Source organism: Festucalex cinctus, chromosome 4, assembly GCF_051991245.1.
Source record: "Festucalex cinctus isolate MCC-2025b chromosome 4, RoL_Fcin_1.0, whole genome shotgun sequence".
NCBI lineage: Eukaryota > Metazoa > Chordata > Actinopteri > Syngnathiformes > Syngnathidae > Festucalex > Festucalex cinctus.
In genome coordinates, this window is record NC_135414.1 from 9581075 (window position 1) to 9604365 (window position 23291).

At 36.4% G+C, this 23291-nt stretch overlaps 2 protein-coding genes and 1 long non-coding RNA gene across 6 annotated transcripts in view; 1 reads left to right on the plus strand and 2 right to left on the minus strand.

Moving 5' to 3' along the window:
* Window positions 1–16922, plus strand: part of ace2 (angiotensin I converting enzyme 2) — an 81385-nt gene extending 64463 nt beyond the window's left edge. For 2 of the 3 annotated variants that reach the window (XM_077518692.1, XM_077518695.1), the window contains 18 exons: window positions 5913–6044; window positions 6128–6286; window positions 6384–6477; window positions 7988–8131; window positions 8363–8478; window positions 8575–8680; window positions 9866–9957; window positions 10295–10467; window positions 11688–11914; window positions 12648–12792; window positions 12903–13001; window positions 13319–13441; window positions 13975–14153; window positions 14227–14285; window positions 14361–14458; window positions 14542–14658; window positions 15950–16144; window positions 16219–16921. In XM_077518692.1, the coding sequence (XP_077374818.1) occupies window positions 5976–6044; window positions 6128–6286; window positions 6384–6477; window positions 7988–8131; window positions 8363–8478; window positions 8575–8680; window positions 9866–9957; window positions 10295–10467; window positions 11688–11914; window positions 12648–12792; window positions 12903–13001; window positions 13319–13441; window positions 13975–14153; window positions 14227–14285; window positions 14361–14458; window positions 14542–14658; window positions 15950–16144; window positions 16219–16315 (2292 nt within the window). In that variant the 5' untranslated portion in view covers window positions 5913–5975 and the 3' untranslated portion in view covers window positions 16316–16921. Of the gene's footprint in view, window positions 1–4510; window positions 6045–6127; window positions 6287–6383; window positions 6478–7987; window positions 8132–8362; window positions 8479–8574; window positions 8681–9865; window positions 9958–10294; window positions 10468–11687; window positions 11915–12647; window positions 12793–12902; window positions 13002–13318; window positions 13442–13974; window positions 14154–14226; window positions 14286–14360; window positions 14459–14541; window positions 14659–15949; window positions 16145–16218 lie in introns of those variants that run through there. The other variant, XM_077518691.1, reaches the window with a different exon arrangement.
* Window positions 709–3300, minus strand: LOC144017297 (uncharacterized). Its single transcript, XR_013283156.1, has 3 exons — window positions 3081–3300; window positions 1922–2037; window positions 709–1843 (listed from the first exon to the last, which is right to left on the minus strand). It is a non-coding gene; the product is annotated as an uncharacterized LOC144017297 (long non-coding RNA).
* Window positions 16923–17250: 328 nt separating the features above from the next.
* On the minus strand, window positions 17251–21059 carry il1fma (interleukin-1 family member A). Of its 2 annotated transcripts, none has more exons than XM_077518696.1 (7): window positions 20949–21059; window positions 20730–20848; window positions 19929–20025; window positions 19446–19806; window positions 18372–18497; window positions 18112–18242; window positions 17251–17682 (listed from the first exon to the last, which is right to left on the minus strand). In XM_077518696.1, the coding sequence occupies exons 1-7, from the start codon at window positions 20958–20960 to the stop codon at window positions 17452–17454; spliced, it is 1077 nt and encodes a 358-aa protein (XP_077374822.1). In that variant the 5' UTR covers window positions 20961–21059; the 3' UTR covers window positions 17251–17451. The 2 variants fall into 2 exon arrangements, with proteins under 2 accessions (XP_077374822.1, XP_077374823.1); XM_077518697.1 differs by having other exon boundaries at window positions 17531–17682; window positions 18335–18497.
* Window positions 21060–23291: the final 2232 nt, after the last annotated feature.

The following is a 23291-nucleotide window of genomic DNA, read 5'->3' on the forward strand; positions in this document are numbered from 1 at the left end:
GCAAAGCTGGGTATCGGTATCGGGAGCCAAAAAACGGTATCGGAACAACACTACTAAATACTACACAGTGTCTCTTTAACACTGCACTTAAATAAATAGGAGCATGAAAATTTTTACTTAAATAATGATTTCAATTAAATATATATGCACATAAAAGTTCAATAAAAATGCTACCAGTAAATGCTTGGGGGAAAAGAAGTTAAAAAAAGATTAAATGTATTGCACTTATAGACGGGTTTCAATGTTTACAAACAATAGTGACGTCATCGGGATGCGCACGCAGAGCGGAGGCAAACGCACGTCTACTTCGTTCAGAATGGCCGGTCGCGTACCACCGCAGGAAAATCTTTATCTCCAAAACCTTGGAAATCTCGATAAGGAAGCTTATTTACAAAACTTAACACTTAAATCCGGAGTTCGCCTACCTGATCCTTATTCGCTGCCCGCAAGTGAGTGGCTAAATGATCCGTCGCGCTGGCCTAATTTGGAGTTTCCAAACATTTACCTGTACCTGATAAGTACACCAAGTGTTTTCACACACGAGACGCTCAAAGCGTACAAGAGTCTCGATGCCTACAACTACGTAGTTTGTGGACATGTTCAAACGGTTTTTTTCTATCAACCTGCTGAACATCAAGACTATTGTTTCCTGAAGGCAGACGTTTTGCCCAGTCAAAGACAGGGACAAAAATCTCAGTGTTACCAGGCATGGGTTTGTGTGAATAAGAAGAGTGTCTCCATACTGACAGCTAACTGCACATGCATGGCAGGGTAAGTAAATCGATGTTTCAATGTGTCAATGAACTATCAAATTCAATTATTACTTGGACACTTAAACTAGCAAAAAATAAATAAATAAATGCTGAAAGAATTATTTAGCAGATAACCAAGCAGTAGATGTACCTAGCATTTGTGTGTGATGAATGATATGATTAGGATTTTACTTACCAGCTACATCCTTTAGAAGTTTAGATGTAGATAGTTAATGTTGAAAGATAGATAAATGTTTATTCTACACAGGAACAGCAATGTCTCAACAAAATCACAAATAATTCAGTCACAATTCAGTTTAATTTATGGTTTCTTTCCCCCCCAGCCTTGGCTCATGTTGTAGCCATGCTGCAGCTATCATGTTTAAGGTGGACATGGCAGTGAGGCTGGGACTCACCACTTCTGCATGTACTTCACAAACATGTGCTTGGAATGACATGTCCAGAAAAAAAGTTGAAGCCGCAAAAGTGGCAGACATCAACTTCAAAAAAGTTAAAAGAAGTGACAAACCATCAAAGACAAGGAGGACAAGGACGCTCAATTAACAATTCTGAACAGTCAATTATACATCTGCATTTTCGAAATGATTTCTTGAAAATTTTGGGCATGTTTTTTTTCACAGCTTCTTTAGATGGCCAGATTATGAGAGCTTTCAATATTTTTCCCATTACAGGAAACCCCCTTCTCAATAGTCTTGACACTAAACATTTGGAAATGTCAAACCTGACAGCCAAATCCTGATTAGTTAAGCCTAATCTTACCTTCATTAAAATGATCAACAGGTGATCTTCAAGAGACAGACATGATGCAACTTTTACAACATTTGGTTGTAATATATTCAACAGCAACATGAATATTTGTTCGTTTGGAAGACCTGTAAAGAATTTAAACAGGGAGGATGAATTTTTCAAACTTTGAAATCCAAACTGCTGGTTTGATATCTTTTTCTTCAAGCTTTCATTTTGTTGCTGACAATTCTGCAATTCATTTCGTAGTTCCAAGTTGTCTTTGCGAATTTGCTCTGTGGTGACTGGGGTAGTTGTACACGTAACAGGAGCAGCTGGTTGATCATCTGTAAAGCATGAAACTTTATATGATCATATTTGTAAAATTATAATGAGATCTAAATACAGATTAGCAGACTACTTACCAGTGACTTGTGAATGAAGGCTCAATAGACTTTCTGCAGCTGTCATAGTATCCATTTCTTCATGGTCAGGCTCCCGTGTGACTTTTGTTTCCCGCCGCCTCGTTTTCCGTTGATATCTGTCAAAAACATACAAGTGTACATATTCATTTATTTATAGGTATATAGCTGTGTGTGTGTGTGTGTGTGTGTGTGTGTGTGTGTGTGTGTGTGTGTGTGTGTGTGTGTGTGTGTGTGTGTGTGTGTGTCTAAAGAAAAAAAAGGTCATACACCAATACAAGTATTTGAATTTTGGTGTTCATATATATGTACAGTACAGGCCAAATGTTTGGACACACGTTCCTCGTCAATGCATTTGTTTTACTGTATTCATGACTGGTTACTTTGTAGATTCTCACTGAAGGAATCAAAACTATGTATGAACTGATGTGGAGTTATGTACTTCACAAAAAAGGTGTAAATCCATTTATTGTATTTATTTATGTACTTATTTTTATTATTTTCCCCTTTTTTGTTAAGTACACAATTCCACGTGTTTGTTAGTTGTCAAAGTTGTGATGCCTTCAGTGAGAATCTACAACGTACCGGTACATAGTCATGAAAATAAAGTAAATGTATTCAATGAGACAGTGTGTCCAAACTTTTGGCCTGTAATATATATATATATATATATTTCATGTCTGTCCATCCATCCATTTTCTGAACCACTTACAGGTAGACAAACAACATCACAATCATACCCACGGACAATAATTTCATTCAAATTTCCCTTTAGACAAATTGTATCTGATTCTGCTGGCTTCATAGTTCTAGCTTGAGAGTTTTGAGTGTCCACTTGCAGCAGCTGCTGTATATGAAAATATTGACGGAACAAAGTCTGTATTGCCATGTTCCAGTGAGGCCTTTCCTGTAAAAAAATACAATAAAATAAAATGATTTTGTGGGTGGAGGCATGCCCTTTTTTTTTTTTTTTTTAAGCCATTCACGGATAGTTTGTGATTGTTTCACATTAAGTTAGTCTACTTCTCGCCCAAAATAATAAACGCGTTTGACTGTACAAAATAGCTTCACTTGTGCTTTCAATCATTTTTCACAAAGGTGTTTGTTATACTAAATTAACATCATGCTCTTTTGCTGAAAACAGTAGAACTAAAGGACTTACCGGATATGAGGTGAGCGCTGCAAAGACGAGCATTCCTAATTTCCTCCTCCGTCCAGTTCTCACGTCGTAAAGCTTGTAGCCATAACTTTCGCCGGTTTTTCTTAAAGGAGTGTTTACCAGCAGGAATTCTATAAAACGTTAAATCACTGTGTGTACTCTTTCTGTTCTGACAACCCACGGCACAGCACGACGACGAAATTGTTTTGTTAGCTAACACAAAGGAAGGGGGAAGGTAGCTCAGTTTTCTGCCTCCGAGTTGCGCGCGCAGCTCCATGACTACGTCACATGAAACTGGTCCATACAAACATGAATTGCCCATAAAAACTAAAGGACGCAAAGCCATTTTAATATTCTTTACTTTTGTTTAAAAACATGAACTTTAAAAGAATTCAGTATCGGTCAACATTAGCTAATGTTACTGTATTTAAAGAAAACAGTTTCTCTCAACTTTGTAGGTGACCAAAAAAAGATTGTAGTAGGCCTGTTGTTGTGTGATATCTTGCAACAATCATTTTTTTCCTTTTCACTGTGGGCCTAATTCTCCTTCAAAATGATTAATTTAATGTTTTTAATAAACCACACAGACCAATAAGCAAGCTATGCATTTGGACAGCCCTGGATTAGCTTAAGTACTCCCAACATCCCAAAACACACATTATATGTACACATGAAGTTAAACAAAGCCGTGGAATTTAATCAAATGCAGTTTACTGTACTGTATCTAGTCACTTGCAGAGACATTGAACAACATCGGGGGCCGTCTGATAAACAATGTGCAGTGACCACATTTTGCTGAATGTGTGGTCCAGGCACTAAGCCGGCCTGTTGTCTCTTCCATTCACCATGATTCACATATAGCCAGCAGGCTCAGTCAGTATAGAGACGTCTGCACTAAATCTGCTGCTGGGGCAAATTTGAAGAATTGACACTCAGCCGATGGACGGGAAACCATTACAGCGCCACGCCACATGCATACAGTGAAGCAACTCTTAGCCTAATAGTGTCATTGTCTACGTTATTTTTCTTTGTTGTTATCAGACACCAAGAGAAAATCCAACACGTTTAACATACTAGAAATTTTCAGATGCCTGGAATCAACCTTTATGGATTGCCATGGCCTGGATAAGTGAGAATCGACAGACATAAAGAGAGAGAGAAAAAAACACACAAATTGTAGCAAACACATTAATTGCTGAAGTTTTTTTGTTTTGTTTTTTACATTGTGCCAGTAAGCAAAAGATTACATTTGTGTTTATGTAAAAACAACAACAACAAAAGTAGTAAGTAAAAAAAAAGTACAAAGTGAAATATATTGAAGTACAAAAGTAAAAATGCCTTTTTAATGTCAATTATTTACAATAAAAATTGAATAACTTGGCACAATGAAGAAAAACAAGAATAGTTAACAATAAAACAATGTGTCTTGTGAACTAACAAAAATAATGTTATGCTAAATTCGCTAATGTTTAGTGTCCTGTACATGTAGATGGACATATTTGTGTTTTAGAGCGTTTGCGTGCTGTCATTTTTCTGTTGCTTTGTTCGTTGGCCAACTTGTGGAACAGAAGAAACATTAAGTGAAGGCTGCATCACCAACCACAACCGAAAGAGGTCACTGTTCACTTCTGACTGTTTCGTTTATCTAGGACGGGGTGTATTTTATGAAAACAAGTGCAGTTCTTAAAAAAAAAAAAAAGTAGCCCTACATTTACTTAAGTCAGTGGTACTCCAAAATATAAAGAAAAAGAGAATAGGGCTACTCAACGTTATTGTTGTTGTTGTTTTGTGGTAGGAAATAATTTGTTAAATAATCATTATTTTGGTGTTGGTAATGAATTACAATAAAATTACAATACAACTGTCAGCCACTATACTCTTTGCTGCTCTGTTATCAGCATTTAAGGCTCAACAGGGCACTTTCTGTTTATGATGATATGAAATCCACTGTTTAGCTGATAAAGACTTGCACTGCTCTATTGTTTCCTGTTTCTTGACATCAGAGGCTCATGCTGAACCATTAAGAAATTCAGGCAGAAGAAAAATAAAACTAATCAAATTGAAATTTAGCTAAAAGAAAAACATTGATGTAATTAAACATGGTGGCTTTGGTTTGAGTGGCTGGAAACATTGAAAAATATATAGGTTAATTCATATTCAGAGGAAAGATTTTGATGTAATTTCTGCTGAGTCATGATTTTAACTTTTGCTCTCTTCCTCCAGATGTCTAAAAAGGTTTTAGGAAAAGGATTGTGTGTATGTGTATTGTGAAAGACAATTTCAGGAGTCATATTACTACTATTACAAATATGTCTCTGAAAAAAATAAAGATAATGATCACCATTTAACGTTACTATACAGTCACATTGAATCTAAACTATTTCATATCAAACATTTATTTAAAAAAGAATTGTATTCGACTTTTATGTGCAGTACATTTTATTTTGTAATGGAGAGGGAAGGGTCATTCCTCGAGTTCAACTTTTATGCGGGGCCTGTGCAGCTACGCCCTACATGCTCATGCATAAATTGTTTCAAACTCATGTTCCAACTTCCCCGGAATGTCTTTTAGTTTCCAAGCACGGTATGCCTCCAGAGGCCGCCTCAGTGGCCACTGAAGTGAAGCACGCTATCTGTAAAGGAAAACTGAGATACACCCTCAGTTATGACTCTGTCCAAAGGCCAAGGCAGTAGAGAAGATTATGAAAAGTGTATAAGAGTGTACAGTGTCCTTCCTTCTCAGAGTATGATTGTGTGAGATTGTGAACGGGTCACAGCATGTCAGGAAAGATTTTAGTTTGTGTGCTGGCTTTCTGTTGTTTTGTCTCCATTCAGTCGCAAGTCGAGAACCAGGCGAGGGAATTCCTGCAGAAGTTTGATGTGGAGGCCAGTGCGCGCATGTACCAGTACTCACTGGCATCATGGGCCTACAACACCAACATCACAAAGGAGAACTCGGATAAATTGGTGAGAATTTGCTGTTTTTATTTTCAAATCAGCCTTTTATACTATGTTAATGACATATTTCATGTCTGTTTTCATATGTCCAGTCAGTAGAGGGTCAAATTTGGGGCAAGTTCTACACTGAAATGTCTGAGCAGGCTCAGAAATTCCCCATTAAGGAAATCAAGGATCCTCAAATCAAATTACAGCTCATCACACTACAAGACAAGGGTGCCGGTGTTCTGTCGGAGGATAAAGCTTCACATGTAAGACCTCGGTTCCATTTGTCAAAATGCTCTCGTCCTTCTGCTTTCGCTGAGTTTTCAAAATCATGTTGCCATTTTGTTTCAAATCCGCCCGCAGCTGAGCAAGATCATGGGTGACATGAGTACAATCTACAGCACAGCAACTGTGTGCATGATGGACGACCCGCTTAACTGTCAGACTTTGGAGCCAGGTACACGCTGTTACAATAATTAGCTAACTTGCGCTTAAGGAATGGGACAATTTATAAATAACTCACGATGGGTGCAATGTTATCTTTTTAAAATGTATTAAAATGGATTTGTTTTAGGCTGTCCAATAGTTCTTTTGTGGATAGCCATTGCAGACAGTTTTATTTCAGTTGCCTTTTTTTTCTTTTCAAAGTCAAGATAATTTTATTTATATAGTGCCAGTTCAAAATAGAAGTTATCTCAAATCACTTTATAGAACACACTGAGCAGGGCGACACCCACACTCATACATGCAAGAAAACCAACTGAAGTGGGCACTTAGCTACGGAGGAAATAAAACATTTCATGAAGTATATCCGTGCAATCTGAATTAGAATGTCTAAAACTGAATTTTTTATGGTATAAAAAAAAAGGGGAAAAATGGTTGTTAGATGATCTAGATTTTCTTTTTCTTTCATTTTTAGTTGGAATTTGAATTTAAAAATTTGATCCTATCAAAATTCTCCATCTCATTTTTTTTTAAATAAAATAAAATTAGTGTCAAATTTCTGGAACAGTTTTTTGTTTGTTTGTTTGTTTGTTTGTTTGTTTGTTTGTTTGTTTGTTTGTTTTTAAACCAAAAAAAACAAAAAACGATTTTGGTGGCACAGAAAAATCTTGTGATATTTTGTGCCATCTACACTTCTTTTTTTTCCACAGATTTTTTTTAAATGGTAAATAATAACAATAATAATAATAATAATAATAATTATTATTATTATAATAATAATAATAATAATAATAATAATAATAATAATAATAATAGTAAATCAGTGTTAGAAATGTTCTGATAAAATAAAATCTTCCAATTAGGTTGTGTGGACATTAATAGACAGGTAGAGAAAAAAGGTGAGAGGGGTTCAGCGTCCTGATGAGGAACAAGAGAACAATAGGCACAACAACAGCTGGATCAACAACAGTCATAGGCACATGATGACAACAACAATAATAGTGGTAGACACAAAAACTTTGCAGTCAATAAAAGTAGCTAATCTAGAACAATCTAAAAAAAAAACACAAAAAATTTGTGTAATATAAACTAGAAATATTTTCACAATGTGGTAAAAAAGTCCTCTATATTGTTATCTATGTGTTTTTTGTTGTTGTTGTTTTTGTCTTGCACTGTATAAGCACTTGCAAATATGATCTCTGCATCTAACCCATTGCAGAAGTGAGCATGGGGAAAAGTCGCTATTACCAACAGTCTCCACATGACATACCAAAAAACTCGTGAGGGGAATCAAACTCTGAGTCCAGTGTGTCACAGGCCTTATTTTTACCCAGTCATCCACAGCCTGAGGGACCCAGGAATCCAGTTACAATCTTCTAAATGTTCCTCCGAAAATTACATAAGAAGATCCTGAATTGAAGACATTAAATCCAAACCTTGTCTGTCGGTGTTTTTTGAACGAGTCAATACTTTCGGCTTTTCGGAATTTCGGCTTGCTCACTGAGTTGTGCTGCTTTTTACAGGCCTGGAACGCGTGATGGCCACCAGCCGCAACTACTCGGAGCTACTGCACGTTTGGGAAGGATGGAGGAGGGAGGTGGGGAAGAGGATGAGGCCGCTCTATGAAGATTATGTCCTCCTGAAGAACGAAGCTGCCAAACTGAATGGTGATCAGCCTCGCAGTCTTCTCCCGTCCAAAAAGTGTTTTTGTTTAGAAATTTTAATTACTGACATAGGCCTGCAAAATTCTGGGAATTTTCAAAGTTGAAAATGTTAGCTCCCTATACAAACTTACTGAAATTATACCAGAAAATATCCACCCCTTTGCAACCCAATTGACATAAAATAACTTCTTGCACTGTTTTTTTTTTTCTCTCCTCTAATTCATGCACTTGAAGGTTTTGAGGACTATGGAGCTTACTGGAGATATAACTACGAGACTATTGGTGAGGAAAGTCCCTACGATTATACCAGAGATCAGCTGATGGAAGATGTACGCTCCATCTATAAACAGGTAAGTGTCTTTAGTGCAATCTAAAGCATCAAATGGAAAGAGCGAGTATGTCCATTATGTATGCTTGTTGACAAACAACAAGATGTCTTCCCACAGATTTTGCCCTTATACAAGGAGCTACATGCCTATGTGAGAGATAAGCTGATCAAAGTCCACCCAGGCCACATTGATGAACAAGGACCTCTGCCAGCCCATCTCTTAGGTAGAGTCTTATTATGTTGCAAATTTTGGTTAATTACAACAAATCAGAAACACAGGAGCTTTAAATTCAGATACTACGGAAGCGTATTGCATTCACTTGGAAAAAAAAAAAAAAAAAAATTCTGACTAATTTTTTGGAGGCAGCTTTGCTTTTTTGAGTTTTTTTTTTCTTTTTCAGTTTTACTGAATATTTTTTTCTGTCATAAAAAAAATATTCAGAAAAACAATGGAAAAAAAACACATTATAAAAAAAAACAGAAAAAAAATATTCCAAAAGACAGAAAGAAAAGGAAATTCCCAAAAACTGAGAGAAAAAAAATCCCCAAAACAGGGGTGGGGGAAAATCCAAAAAACAGAAAAGAAAAAAAAATTATTCCAAAAACAGAAAAAAATAGTACAAAGAACAGAGCACCAACTTTAGTTTTTCAGGGTTTTTTTTGTTTTTTTTTGTCCCATTTGTATGTATATATATATATATATATATATATATATATATATATATATATATATATATATATATATATATATATATATATATATATATATATATATATATATATATATATATATATATATATATATAGTTTATACAGTAGTCTGCTTGTGAGGTGAGAGTAAAAAGATGGCCGCCTTGTGACTTCAGCGGCTTGCACTGGCACGCATGGGCTATCGCCTATCCAGTCATATATATACAGGTCTGCAACAAGTCACTTGGAGTTAAGAGGTAAAAAAAATATATATTTATAAAATAAAAAATACTCTGAAAAACAGAAGTTGGTGCTGTTTTTTTGGAATATATTTTTTTCTGTTTTTTTGGGGAATATCTTCTGGGGTTTTTTTTTATCATTTTTTTCTGTTTTTTGGGAAAAATAAATTGTTTTTTGGAGTATTTTTTTCTGTTTTTTGGAATATTTTTTCCCCTTGTTTTTTCTGAATATTTTTTATGACAGAAAAAATATTCACTAAAACAGAAAAAAAATATTCAGAAAAACAGAATAATAATAATAATTAAAAAATAATAAAAAAAACAAAGTTCCCCAAAAAATTAGTCAGAAAAACAGGTGATTCCCCCCCCCCCCCCCCCCCCCCCCCAAGTAAAAGCAATACGCTTCCGTAAGATACCATATTTTTCTTCTGTTTTGCATTTTCAATGAGTTTGTCCTTTATATCCATGTGAATTTACTAGGCGACATGTGGGGAAGATTCTGGACCAACTTGTATCCTCTCTCCATGCCCTACCAGGGTGAGATTGATGTCAGCAAAACAATGGTGGAAAAGGTGAGTCTGTTTACTCTGTTTATTGTAATATTTATTAGTCTCAAGACATCAATCAGTTATGTTGTTTAGTGACCTTTTGTTATGGCAGGCATGTTTTGCGAATAGCGAAAATCCATGAAGAATTGACAGCCTCTCCGTCACCCCAAATAAATAGCCAATAGTTGAGTTTTTCATTGAATGCTGGAGGATACAAAAAAAAAACCAACAACAATAACAAGTAAAAACAAAAACTCTTATTCAGCCAATTTATTATTATTTTATTGTTGAAGGCAAAGTGTTGTTCAAAAACAGCACATGGATGTTTGTGTCCATCAATTCTCATTAACGTGAATTTCAGGGCTGGACTGAGCGCCGACTATTCGAAGAGGCGGAGAAGTTTTTTATGTCAGTGGGCCTGAGTAAAATGTTTGACAACTTCTGGACCAACTCCATGCTGGTGAAGCCTGAGGATGGACGCAAGGTGGTCTGCCATCCCACAGCCTGGGACATGGGCAATCGGAAGGACTTTAGGTAACAGGCACACACAAGCACGTTTACACCATAAATGACGTACAAACACTTAAAAGAAACATTAAAAAGCAGAAAACGTACATGTAGTTGTCCTATTCGTACGCCAAAGTGTCCTAGGTTAGTAGAGTGCAGAATTGTCATATGATAGTGGAAAAACAAAAAAACATTACTAGTAAGACACAGTTGTTCTACTTGTGCACTTCACAATAGTGAAGACAAAAACAATACTTGTTTATGGTCCTTAAGCTGGATATCAAGTAAATGCTCAAACGTTTTCATAACAATCTTCGTCTCATAAATATCTGTGTTGGTACACTGAGTGACCAACCTACCTCTGTTATATTCCACTTTTTGCATCTTATTAGATAATGAAGTAAACGCTTTGGCGATGAGATTTATTCTTTGTGTAATGCATTGGCGGCAGTAATCTTACTGCTGATCAGTCATGAGTCATTCTTTGGTGTTGATAACAGTAACAAAATGTATTTTGTTTCGTCAAACATTAATCAGTATACTGCACCCACGTTTCCCCACAGCTGGGTGAAATAAGGTTCTACAGTCCAAATGCAAAAGATAACTTCATGATTATAAAACATAAATTCTTCTTCAAGGTTTTCTTGATGAAAAACACACACAATGCAAGCTAAACTGGACAGACAGACAATGTGTGGTATGCTAAAGAATCAATGCCATACAGTTATGTATGACTTTTACATTTGATCTTTTAGAACGTTTTGTTTTAAAATATTAACTAAGATGCAATTGTCATGTATGTTTTTTGTGCAATATGTCTTATTGAATAGAATTATTAATTAAGCGGAATTTTTTTGTTTTTTTGGTCACTTTCTTAAGTTTCCTATATTTCTTATATTCGTTTAGACCAACTAAATTCTGTATTTTTATTATTACTTAACAAAAAACAAACCACTGAGGTTTAATATTAAACTTTACAACAGTTGTTTTTTTTGTCCTACTCACGTTTTTACATTTTTACATCCAAGAACAATAAAACAAAGCAAGGTCGATAGCACACTCCCAATGCTGTTTGTTTTCTTGGCAACTTCCAGTTGCATTTATTTATTGTTTATTTTATCTGTGACTCATCAGAAACATATTATCGCAATCTGTTTTATTGCTACTCAATATCAGATATGGTATGATAACACATCTTTATTCCTCAATAAAACTGCTATCATTGACACATCTCATACCGCCCTCAGGATCAAAATGTGCACTAAAGTCAACATGGAGAACTTTTTGACTGTCCATCATGAGATAGGCCACAACCAGTACCAGATGGCTTACAGAAACCTGCCCTACCTCTTGAGAGACGGCGCCAACGAGGGTTTCCACGAGGCCGTCGGCGAGATCATGTCCCTGTCTGCTGCCACACCCAGACACCTGCAGGCCCTTGGCCTCCTGCCTTCAGACTTCACCTATAATAACGGTAAAGAAGGATCTTCAAAACACGTGCATAGATTTAGTGTGATGGATTTATCCCTGTAAGTCAAATCATTTCTTCTTCTACTTCCCTTTCTTCACTCCCATCCTTATTGTCACAAAAATGTGAATTACCATATTGATTAATTTAATGACAATTCAGTTATTGTATGTTTTACTATCTCTCCATCCGTCCGTCTGTCTATTTTTAATATCTATCTAATGAGCTAAGTAGCCTCCATTACGACGGCGTATTTGTATATATATATATATATATATATATATATATATATATATATATATATATATATATATATATATATATATATATATATATTTGTACGTGGCCCTAATACGCCGTCGTATAAGCTAGCTAGCTACAGTATTTTTATGTATTTATTATTATTATTATTATTATTATTATTATTATTATTATTATTATTATTATTATTATTATTATTATTATTTTTATTTTATCACTCACTCACATAAGCTTACCTCTCGTAAGCCACACGGTCTCCCAGGCAGAGAATTGAACCTACGCCAACCGGCATGCTCGCTACAGTATCTAACGATCTAGTTAGCAATATCTAGCTTGCTAAATACTATCTTGCTAGCTAGCTAGATATCGGGCTAGATAGCTTGCTAGATTGTGCCCACTGCCATCAAGTGGCACAACATCAACACTACAAGTGATTTTAACAACGAATAAAAATTCCATTCTTATTTCATCCACATAGAGACAGAGATTAACTTCCTGCTAAAGCAGGCGCTTACCATTGTGGCCACTCTGCCTTTCACCTACATGCTGGAGGAGTGGAGGTGGCAGGTGTTTGCAGGAAACATCCCCGAGGATAAATGGATGGAGCGCTGGTGGGAGATGAAGTAGGCAGACAGACACTTTGCATCCTTACAGACATTGAATCACGAAACCATAGAAATCACTACTAGTTCTATCATGTGCTCCGACCAATCAGTGTTGTCTACCATAACAGGAGGGAGCTAGTTGGGGTGGTGGAGCCGGTGCCGAGAGACGAGACTTACTGTGACCCTGCTGCTCTATTCCACGTATCTGGAGACTATTCCTTCATTAGGTATAACGTTAAACTGTTGGAAATGTACATTTAAAAGTTGATTGTGCTTTTAGTGCATTTTAGGTTCATGCGAAAGTCCAACATCCCAAACTTTTTCTGAGTGGTGGAGTAGAGCAATAAATATTTACCATTGAGAGATGTTTAGAAATAGAATTTCTCTGATTTTTGTCTTGCTTACACATACACTATTTATAACATTACAAAATAAAGTGGACATAATGTTTAGTACAAAATGACAACGCAGAGCCAACAAAAGCAAGCATTCCATCAAATGTTAACACCAATCATCTTTGTGTTTTGTTCATTTCTTTACATAGATACTTCACAAGAACCATCTACCAGTTCCAGTTCCAAAAAGCCCTTTGCCATGCTGCCAGTCAGCCCGATCCCTTGTCTTCGTGTGACATCACCGGTTCAACAGCTGCAGGCACCAAGCTCAGGTAACATTACTACTCCTCCTTTCAACAGTTTTAATTCGGGAGGCCTAGTGACGGACAAATGAAGCTTCATGAAGCACCTCTGATATTTTTTTACTCTTGTTGATAGATGCAGTGGAAATTTAATCAATTTCCATTGTACTAGACTTTATCTTCAAACCAAGAGCACCATTTAGAAGAGAGAGAGAAAAAAAAGAAGTGTATCGCAAGTGCTTCATGAAGCTTCATTTTCTCTTTACTATCATTCACCTCTTTATGCCACCAAAATGACATCACAGCTATAGAAACTAACAGTTCACAATCAATATTTCTCTAAAAGCCAGACTTTATGATTGTGGTTGTATTCTACAACTGTTTGGAACAGCACTGCATCATAATGAGAGGTTTGCTAGTAACTGGTTATTGGATTTAGCAACATAGAACTATTCCATAAGCAATTGCTCTTTATTTTCTGTTATTGTTTTTGTGTAGATGTACCTAATGTAATAGCCCAAGTTTTCCTTTCAACGGTCGTCACTCATTTTTGTTTTTGTCAGAAACATGTTAGAGTTGGGTCGCTCACAGTCGTGGACCCGAGCTTTACATACAATATCTGGAGATATCAAGATGGATGCTCAGCCACTGCTGGACTACTTCCAAAAACTTCACTTATGGCTAAAGGAGGACAACATGAAACACAAACGCACTGTTGGCTGGGATGCAGCCATAGATCCATGTGAGTAGTTGAACAAAAACGACCACACGTGTGCATGGACGTTCGAACATATGTAACATTGCATTCATCGCAGATTCTGACTATGCCATCAAAGTGCGGCTCAGTTTGAAAATGGCCATGGGTGATGAAGCTGTAAGTACTACTTTTATTAGTCACTGTCATGTAAAATGACATGGGAAGTATTAATAATCTAAAAAAATGTTGTAGTATTCCTGGAACTCAAATGAGCAGTACCTGTTCAAAGCCAGCGTGGCTTACGCTCTCAGACAATACTACAACCAACAGAACAACACTCTTCCCTTCACGTCAGTATGCTTCGCTTTGGCTCGTCTTTTCAGCGTGTTACTGCTGCAGTGTGATGACATTTTCTCGCTTCTTGCACCTGCAGAGCGGAGAACGTCATAACTTACAAACAAACGCCCAGGATCTCCTTCTATATTGTGGTTACCAATCCGAAGAATCCGTCCGTATATGTGCCAAAAGAAGATTTGAAGGCAGCCATACGGTGAGGCAGAACTTTACTGCATGCAGTAGCGCATTGCCACCTTGCCAACTATACTGAAGAGAGTTGAGAAGATTCAGTTAGAAAAAGTTGTGCATTGTTGGTGTTAGTTGAGGAGCTTCATTTAGACAAGACTGGTGCTACCAACTTGTGGCATCTATAGGCAATACCACAGGTCCATTTAAACTCATGTTGCTAGCGTCAGGCCTCTTTAGTCACAATTTGGTAAATTTCATCTTTTTCAAAAATCTACTATTTATTGGTCAGTCCACATGTGTGGGTGTTACATTGTTATAAGCGGTTCAGATAATGGATGGACTGCTGTACCATTTTTCAACTTATTATACAGGTTCATTCAATTATTTATGTATTTATTTATTTATTTATTATTTTGTTATGCAAAGTCAAATTTGAACTATCTTACTCTGTGTTGTGAATCTTTATACTATATGATTTTCACTTTTTAAATTAAACAACTGCAATAAGCTAAGTTTTCCATTATATGAAAATGAGCTGAGATGCATCTGTATACAGGACTGTCTCAGAAAATTTGAATATTGTGATAAAGTCCATTATTTTCTGTAATGCAATTTAATACGAAAAAATGCCATACATTCTGGATTCATTACAAGTCAACTGAAATATTGCAAGCCTTTTATTGTTTTTAATATTGCTGATTATGGCTTCTTTTTTTTTACTTGGTCTGAGGAAATATAATATTTTGAGTTAGGATACTTGAGTGTTCTTCTTAAGCTGTAAGCCATAATCAGCAATATTAAAATAATAAAAGGCTTGCAATATTTCAATTGATTTATAATGAATCCACAATGTATGGCATTTTTGCTTATTAAATTGCATTACAGAAAATAATGGACTTTATCAGAATATTATAATTTTCTGAGACAGTCCTGTGCATTACAAAACTTTGCAAAGTCCCTTTTTCTGTCCGGCAACCGCACCCGTCAACCTCACCTTCAGTGTTAAGTCCAACCACACGTACACTAATCTTTTACTGCCCTCTAGTGTTGAAACAGCTTATTGAAAATAATTTGGCTTAAAACTTTAATAAGATGCACTGTGTAGGTAAGTTGAATGATTAAAAACAAATCAAAGTCCTCATTTTGTGATAGTACATATTTATATGATTCCTGCTTTGAATGGTATTTGAGTTACAAAGAAGTGGAAAATTGGAAAATATTCCAAACATTGGAAATAATGAGAATTGAGGGGAATTGTTATCTAATTAGCAAAGACCTCTCCTTAAAGATATTCATAAATCTTGTGTGGACGGCAGGCTATCCCGAAGCCGAATCAACGCCGCGTTCCAACTGGACGACCACACACTGGAGTTCGTTGGTCTCCCAGCAACCCTTGCACCTCCCGTGGAGCAACCGGTGGAGGTGTGGCTGGTGGTGTTCGGGGTGGTCATGGGAGTGGTGGTGCTAATGGGGTTCTTCCTCATCATCTCTGGCATCAGAGAGCGCAGGAAGTAAGTTGACGGCGCCGCACGCTTTTACACACACTTTCATCCGCATGGCACGTTATGTTCATGTCCTTTTGCAGGCAGTCGAAGAACACGGAGGTGGAAAATCCTTACGAGCCCGACGAACAGACCAACAGAGCCTATGAGGAGAGTAGTGATGAACAAACTGGTCTCTGAGGAATGATTTTCATCATCTTGTCCCAGTGGAGGCAATGAAAGTAACATTAGCTCATCATCAGATCTCTTATAAAAAGAAAGAAAAACATCATATGGCTTCCATCATAGGTTTAACAGAGCCTTACATATGTTTTCAGCGTTTCTTTCGTGTACACTTAAGGAGTATTTATCATTGTTAATAAGTGTATTATGTGTATAATAATTTAATTTATTATATTGATTGTACCAAATAATGATACCATGCAATGTAAAAAATGTGTTTGTAGTGGCCAGGAGCACCTTCGTGTTTTCATTAGATGTCAAAAATATTTTTATTATTGTCAATACCAGTTTATTTTACAATCAAGAAATCGTACCTCGTGTGTGAGAATCCCACAAATACAAGAATATTTTATTTGTAAAGCATTATTCCATGATAACAGTATTTTTTTATTTTTTTTTATCTTTTTGTAACAGTTGGCCTGGATCAAGGCTTGTTTGTCCATTAAATGTTGCCTGTATAATGTACATTTTCTACCCTTTTTGTGTAATTGAAAGTCTCATTGATGCACGGATGAATGTATGGTTAATTAAAGGATCAATAAATAGCAAATATTTATCAACAACAAACATAATAATATACTTTTGTTTTAGACATCCACTGTAAATCCCAAATCCAAAGTAGCATTTTCGTTATATGGTGCCTTGAGATGCAAGTGTCTTCACTTGCAAGTTTTTGACATACGGCCCATTTTGTGCAAACTTGTTATACGAGTGTGGCATTGTGACAAAGCACAATAACATATATGGCCTTTGATACACGAATGCTAGCATACACCGTACAACTCCATAGCCACATTAACTGTCAGCATCATAGTGGTAGTGTTGTAACCCTTTCAACAACAGATACCTGAATTCATACGGTGAAGCAGCACATGCCAATGATAGAACAATAATCACGGACATACAGTATATTCTTTATCCTCTGCAAAGAATGCCTAATATTACTGCCTTCCTGAGAAGCCAAAAGGTGAGAACTAAAGTAATTCACATTTATAAGAGCATGAAAAACTTGGAAAACAAAAAAGCATTCTTTTATCGTACATGTAGAACATGTGTAATTGTACATACATGTATTGCGAGAATTATTTTTTTTTTTATGGTTGAATGACAAAGAGGAATGACTGAGTTCCTTGCTGCCCTGCATCTGACTTTGCCATTTCCACAGAGTCAGTAGAATCAGAAGTGGCTATTTGGATGTACCATCCCTGGTAGAGTGCAGATTCAAACTTGCGCTGCTTTGTGCTGTCAGTCTTCATGTAGAAGACGAAGCAAAGTGTGGTCTCATCGTTCATGGAAATGATTTTCAGCTTCTTCTTATCCACTTCCTACAGAAACAAATAGAGGTATGGGCTATTTAAAAATGGTAAAATGCGTTTTTAAAATAAAAAAAAAATAATAACATAAAAATACAGTTGCACTCATATGTTAATTTTGTTCCATAAACGAGGTATCAAGTCAGTTTCACCGTAGAATAGACCCCTGTGGGTGTGGCCAATGGCCATTTCATGGTGAGTCAGTCAGGTAGAGTTTGAACATTTACCAAACAGGACATTTGGTGTATGCGTCAGTTCAGTACTCTTTGTGTGTGCTCTCTTTTTGTATTTATATGTTTCTTGTTTAGTAAGTGGTTGAAAGTGCACTGACAACTTTTTTTTTTCTGTAATAAAAGGAAAAAGGAATGTGATAAAAGTTTTGCCGCCATCGTATGGTCTCTGCAGGCAATTACAAAAGTCAAAAAGACAAATTGTCAATACCTCCACTTGCAGGAGCACCCGCTCTTCTTTCTTGGAGCACTTGAGAAAGCAGTTGGAGTCTGTGAAGTTCAAAACCACCGGGTAATTCGGGTCCAAACAAGTTGACTTGTAGCAGTAGATGGTCATTTTCTCTAAGCGCAAAAACATTCAGAGAATTGTCCTTACAAAGCAAAAAGTGAATCTATGGTTATATATTTCCTAGATAGTATTTTGTAGAACATACACCAATCTGATAATGAAACTATATTTTGCATGGCAACCTGGATGAGGTGAAACATAGAGAGTCTTCTGTGAGCAGAGGCTTCGTAGATATTTGTGCGTGGCCGCATGTTCAACTGCAGTGTTAAACGTCCTCAATTGTTTGAAAGTGGCCCCGCCTCTTGAAACTGTAACAACATGGCAATTTGTTTTTTAGAAATTCATTAGTCAAATAAACGTAATCAAGGGTGATAGTGTGATACCGCTTGTCTTGAGTATGTTTTTAATATCAACGTGTACTTTCACCGTTATTTGAAGAGGTTTCACGAATAGGCAGCCATTATGTAAAATACGTCCATCTTAAGGCAATCAAAAGAATTTGGAGAATGTGATATACAGAAACTGCTACTTCATTGCGGGTTTCAAATTTATGGTCCTGCTATTTCACATTTTCTTTTTGTACAGTAACTTAATGTTCTGCTGAGAGTTTATTTTGGACACAATCCCACTGTTGGTCACTAGATGGCAGCACAGCATTGTTTTACGCTTTGTAAATTTGAGCGGTCTAGTTATTTGCTCAAGATTTTTCTATTTTAATCCAATTCAATCAGGCTTTTCATTCATTTTTCAGGTTGTACCTAATTAAGGTATTTGTTTTTGAGAAGTTTACTTCTACTGGATCTGTACTGTCTGTAACCCCTGTGATGCTTTTTAACTATCGCTAATTGTAAATACCTTTTCCACAAAACAATTGGGATATTGGAGTTTGTAGTGGAATTTCAGGACATACCAAAACCTGTACTTCATTTGACCTTCTCTGAACTTTTAATACACTCACAATTTCATTACTTTTTGCCCAACTTTCTGTTCTCCAGGAAGGAAATGAAAACAATTCAGTTATTTGGCCTATAAGGTGATCAATACATTTTCTGGTTCAGTGAGAATCGAAATGTGAGCAGTCTTTTTTGTGAATCTTTTTACCTTAATTTTGTCTTCAGTGAGAAGCATTTTAAGATGATTTCGACTTTGCTTTAAACACTGGTGAAAATGCCTTCTTCCCACTTTCTATCTGCACTTGATTATTTATTGAGTGTCATGAAGAGACTCTATTTTTTCTTTAAAATATACAAACTCACCAAGTGTCACTGTGCTGGACTTTGCCACCATGACAATGTCACTGAGGGTACATCCCGTCCCGTGACATCCACGGCAGCTGCTCCCAGTATCGCAGCCCCTCCCCCTCAACACTGAGAAGCTACTTTCCGTCATGGTAACGACAAGCAAATCGCTTTCCCGTTTGTTCTCCTCATCCTCAGCTGGGCAAAGCTCATCTTCATCACCACTTAAACTGCTGTTGTTCTGCCGCAGGTCTTCCTCTCGCACCATTTCCATGCTGAATGCAAGTAGGGTGAGCTCCTTGGAGACGGGACGGATGGTATCCTCCGTTGAGCACAGCTGCTCCTTGTGCTCCTTCTTCTTACCTGGCTTGTGCACTGTCTGGTGACGGAAATAAGAGATCAGCATTGAAGATCGGGTCATCTAAATTCTGACGTTATTTACTGTGAGGCCCATTTAAAATGTGACTGAGGAAACAATCGTGATGACTGATGTCATCTTACCAACATTGGCTGACCCTCCGCTATGGCCTCTGCCAGCTGCTCAGGCGTTAAATCCTGCAGGTCAGTGCCATTTATCTGCACCAGCTTGTCTCCTCTCCTAACAAAAAAAAAAAAAAGTAAGAATGGTGAGATGAAAAATACAATAATTAACTCATTCAAGCCCAAAAACGTGTAAAAACGTTTTAATATTTTGCCATTCACTCCCAAAAACGTGTTTACACGTTTTTTTTGTTCTGTTTTGTGTTGTTTTTTTAATGCAAGAGCATACAGAAGGCTTTGATGCAGCTTCTGACATGAAGAGGTGGCTTAAAGCAATGGTAGTTATTAAAAACAGAGCCAGCTGGTGGCAGCAGAGTATAAGAGATCACCCAGGGCCATGTTACAACAAGCTCTGTTTGTCAGGAATGTGAATATTGATGAAACTTAGCTATATTCTAATGCTAATGGCTGCAAAATGGTACCAGATACAGATGAAATAAGAGACTCTAATCTTTCTTTTTCTATGTTCCATGTTTTTTTTTAGCAATAGAACACAATGTTCTGTGGGCCTTGCAAAATCTGTCAAAAGGGGGTTTCTTCAATGAAAATGGCTGGGAGTCAGTGAGTTAATTATTAATCATTTCATCCTAAGAATTGAATATAAATGGATAAAATATTGCCTATTGTCACACTGTCTGAGTTGTTAAATTAGTTTCACAATCTAATGACATCAAATGTTGATCTTTTCATTATTTTGTTGTGTTTCCTTACACATGAACATGCTCAAACAACAAAAACAAAATAAAAGACATGTCCAAATACCTTATGGTGTGTTTTGCTCCACCTGCATTTCGGTGCTTGATGACATTTTCCACTTCATAATGGTGCTTCCCCTCATGGAGCTGGTGAACTATTAGCACGCTTCCATTTACGCTAGAATCCTACAACGTGGAAACAAAAGAACCTCTTTTAACCTGAATATATCCACCTGCAGTATCTGCCTTTGTGGGGAGAAAAACAACAGAAGCCTTGGTCACTCACCGGTGCATCCATGTCGCTGACAATGTACACAAACGATGACGCGGTTACTGTTGACCGGGTTGCACAACAAATGACCAAAGTGTGAAGCTGCTGTGTCCTATTTAATGTTTTTGCTCTGAACAGAAGAGGAAGCAGCACCCAGAGCCCACAAAAATAGCGGAATTGATCTTAAACTGAAACACAACAAGCTTCTAGAAATGAGAACTTGACTTTGGGACCCATCACATCAACGCTGCTCATCACATCAAAGTTCATGATAATGTATACAGTAAAAACTTGATATTGTAGAAAAAAATTGGTCGTTAAAAAAAAAAAAAAAAAAAAATAGAAACAAAAAAAAAACAATATCGTGTTTTTGCGCATAACAGCAGTGACAACGAAATAGGCTTGGCCAGTTGTTTTATTTTAAATTTCTCATCTAATGCTCGTAAACGCCCTACAATCACTAATAACACTTACTATTGAGGCCCTTGCTTGCTATATTGTACACACACATTAAGTTCCTCAACAAATTAACTCAATTCAAAAATGTGTTACGTTCCCAGTAGTGTGTCTCTTAAACATAGGTAGCCAAAACATGTCTAATTAAAATGTAACCGAACTAATAAATTAAACACCATTGGGTAATGGAACTGCACAAATGGAAATCAATTTGGTCTTTTTTTTAACAGATGTACTCCTTTTAATATTGTGATACGACGATGACGATATATTGTGGTTTGTGGCAGTTTTAATATTGCAATATTGCGGTTATTGTTACTCAACTCAACTCAACTTTATTTATAAAGCCCTTTAAGAACAGGCATTGCTGTACTACTAACTGTACTACTAACGTATCACATGAATCGAGGAACAAAATTTCACTTTGGGGTGTACTCACTTTTGTTGCCAGTGGTCTTTTCATATTAATGACATTATATATAAAGTGGTAATGGATGGTTATCAGAAAGTATGGTTCAGAAGTGTATATGACAGCCCAAAAATAAACTTGCTCAAAATCAAAACAAATGTTTTTTTTCTCTTTTAAATACATTCACATCCTATTTTACAGTGAACCGATTGAACTTCCAGTTCAACTTACACAACGTGACACATGTAACATAATTCTTCTTATGACATAGGCCTAAAATTACCAACATTTCACAATAATTAACAGTATCATTTTACAGTAATATGTTCTGTTGTAATTAAGTTCCCCTGTAATATCCCAATGAATACCTGTGCAAACTCAGCATCCTTGGATCTTACAGCATTTAACTGCTATTTTACAGTAAAATCATGCAATCAAAAAACCTTGTTATATCACAACACTGTAATATCACAGCAATACTGTAACAAAAAAAAGTAAGGATTTCGCAGTATTCACCAGTATTATTACAGTGTAATACATTTATTCAAATATTCCCTGCTAAGTTGCAACTGAACTTGGCACTGAAGATGAAGTCGCCAATTCCCTTTTCTCTGGGAGGACAACAAAGGCACTTCCTTCAAAAGTGTTAACATGATCATATTTTGAAGTTTCCTGCGTGATTAATGAAAAATGAATCAACAACAAAGATGCGTCCCGCCCTTCCTAGTAGGGATGTAACGATATCCAAACATCACAATACAATATTATCACGATATGAAGGTCACGATACAATAATTATCACGATATTGTGGGGAGGTTGGCAATACAAAAAAGGTCACAACATTGTCAAAAAAAATGCACTCATACTAAAAAAAAAACAAAAAAAACAATATTGTGCAATTGTACATTACAGTAATGCATATAAACAACCAAAAATATCGTACACATACGGGCTCAGTTCGCAAGCATATTACGTTCCCCTTCATCTGATATTTAGTGTGGATTTTAAACATAGAAGGGCCAAAACATGCCTTGTGAAAATTAAACTGCACTAAAAAACTAGCCACCAGAGGGTGCTAGAACTGCACAAATGGGAATCAACCTGGCTTTTTCTTTTTTTTAACAGATGTGGTGCTTTTAATATTGTAACATGACGATGACGATATATTGTGGCAGTTTTAATATCGCAATATCATGATATTAACATTATCGTTACATCACTACTTCCTAGTAGCGCTCATGTGACCTTAGATTGGAAAAAATATGATTGATCGGTGAATGAGGGGATAAATATTATCTTGCATATGTTGCGTTGTGAAATCCAAATATGCCATTTAATGAATTTAAAACATAAATTTTAAGGTGACGAAAGTACTGTAATACGTGGTAAAACTGTTGAGATTAAAAAATAAAAATAAAAAATTGGAAGAAAAAAAAACGTAATTAGAAAAATTACACAGCTGTCGGTTGCGTTGTCATTGCTTTACTTGCTT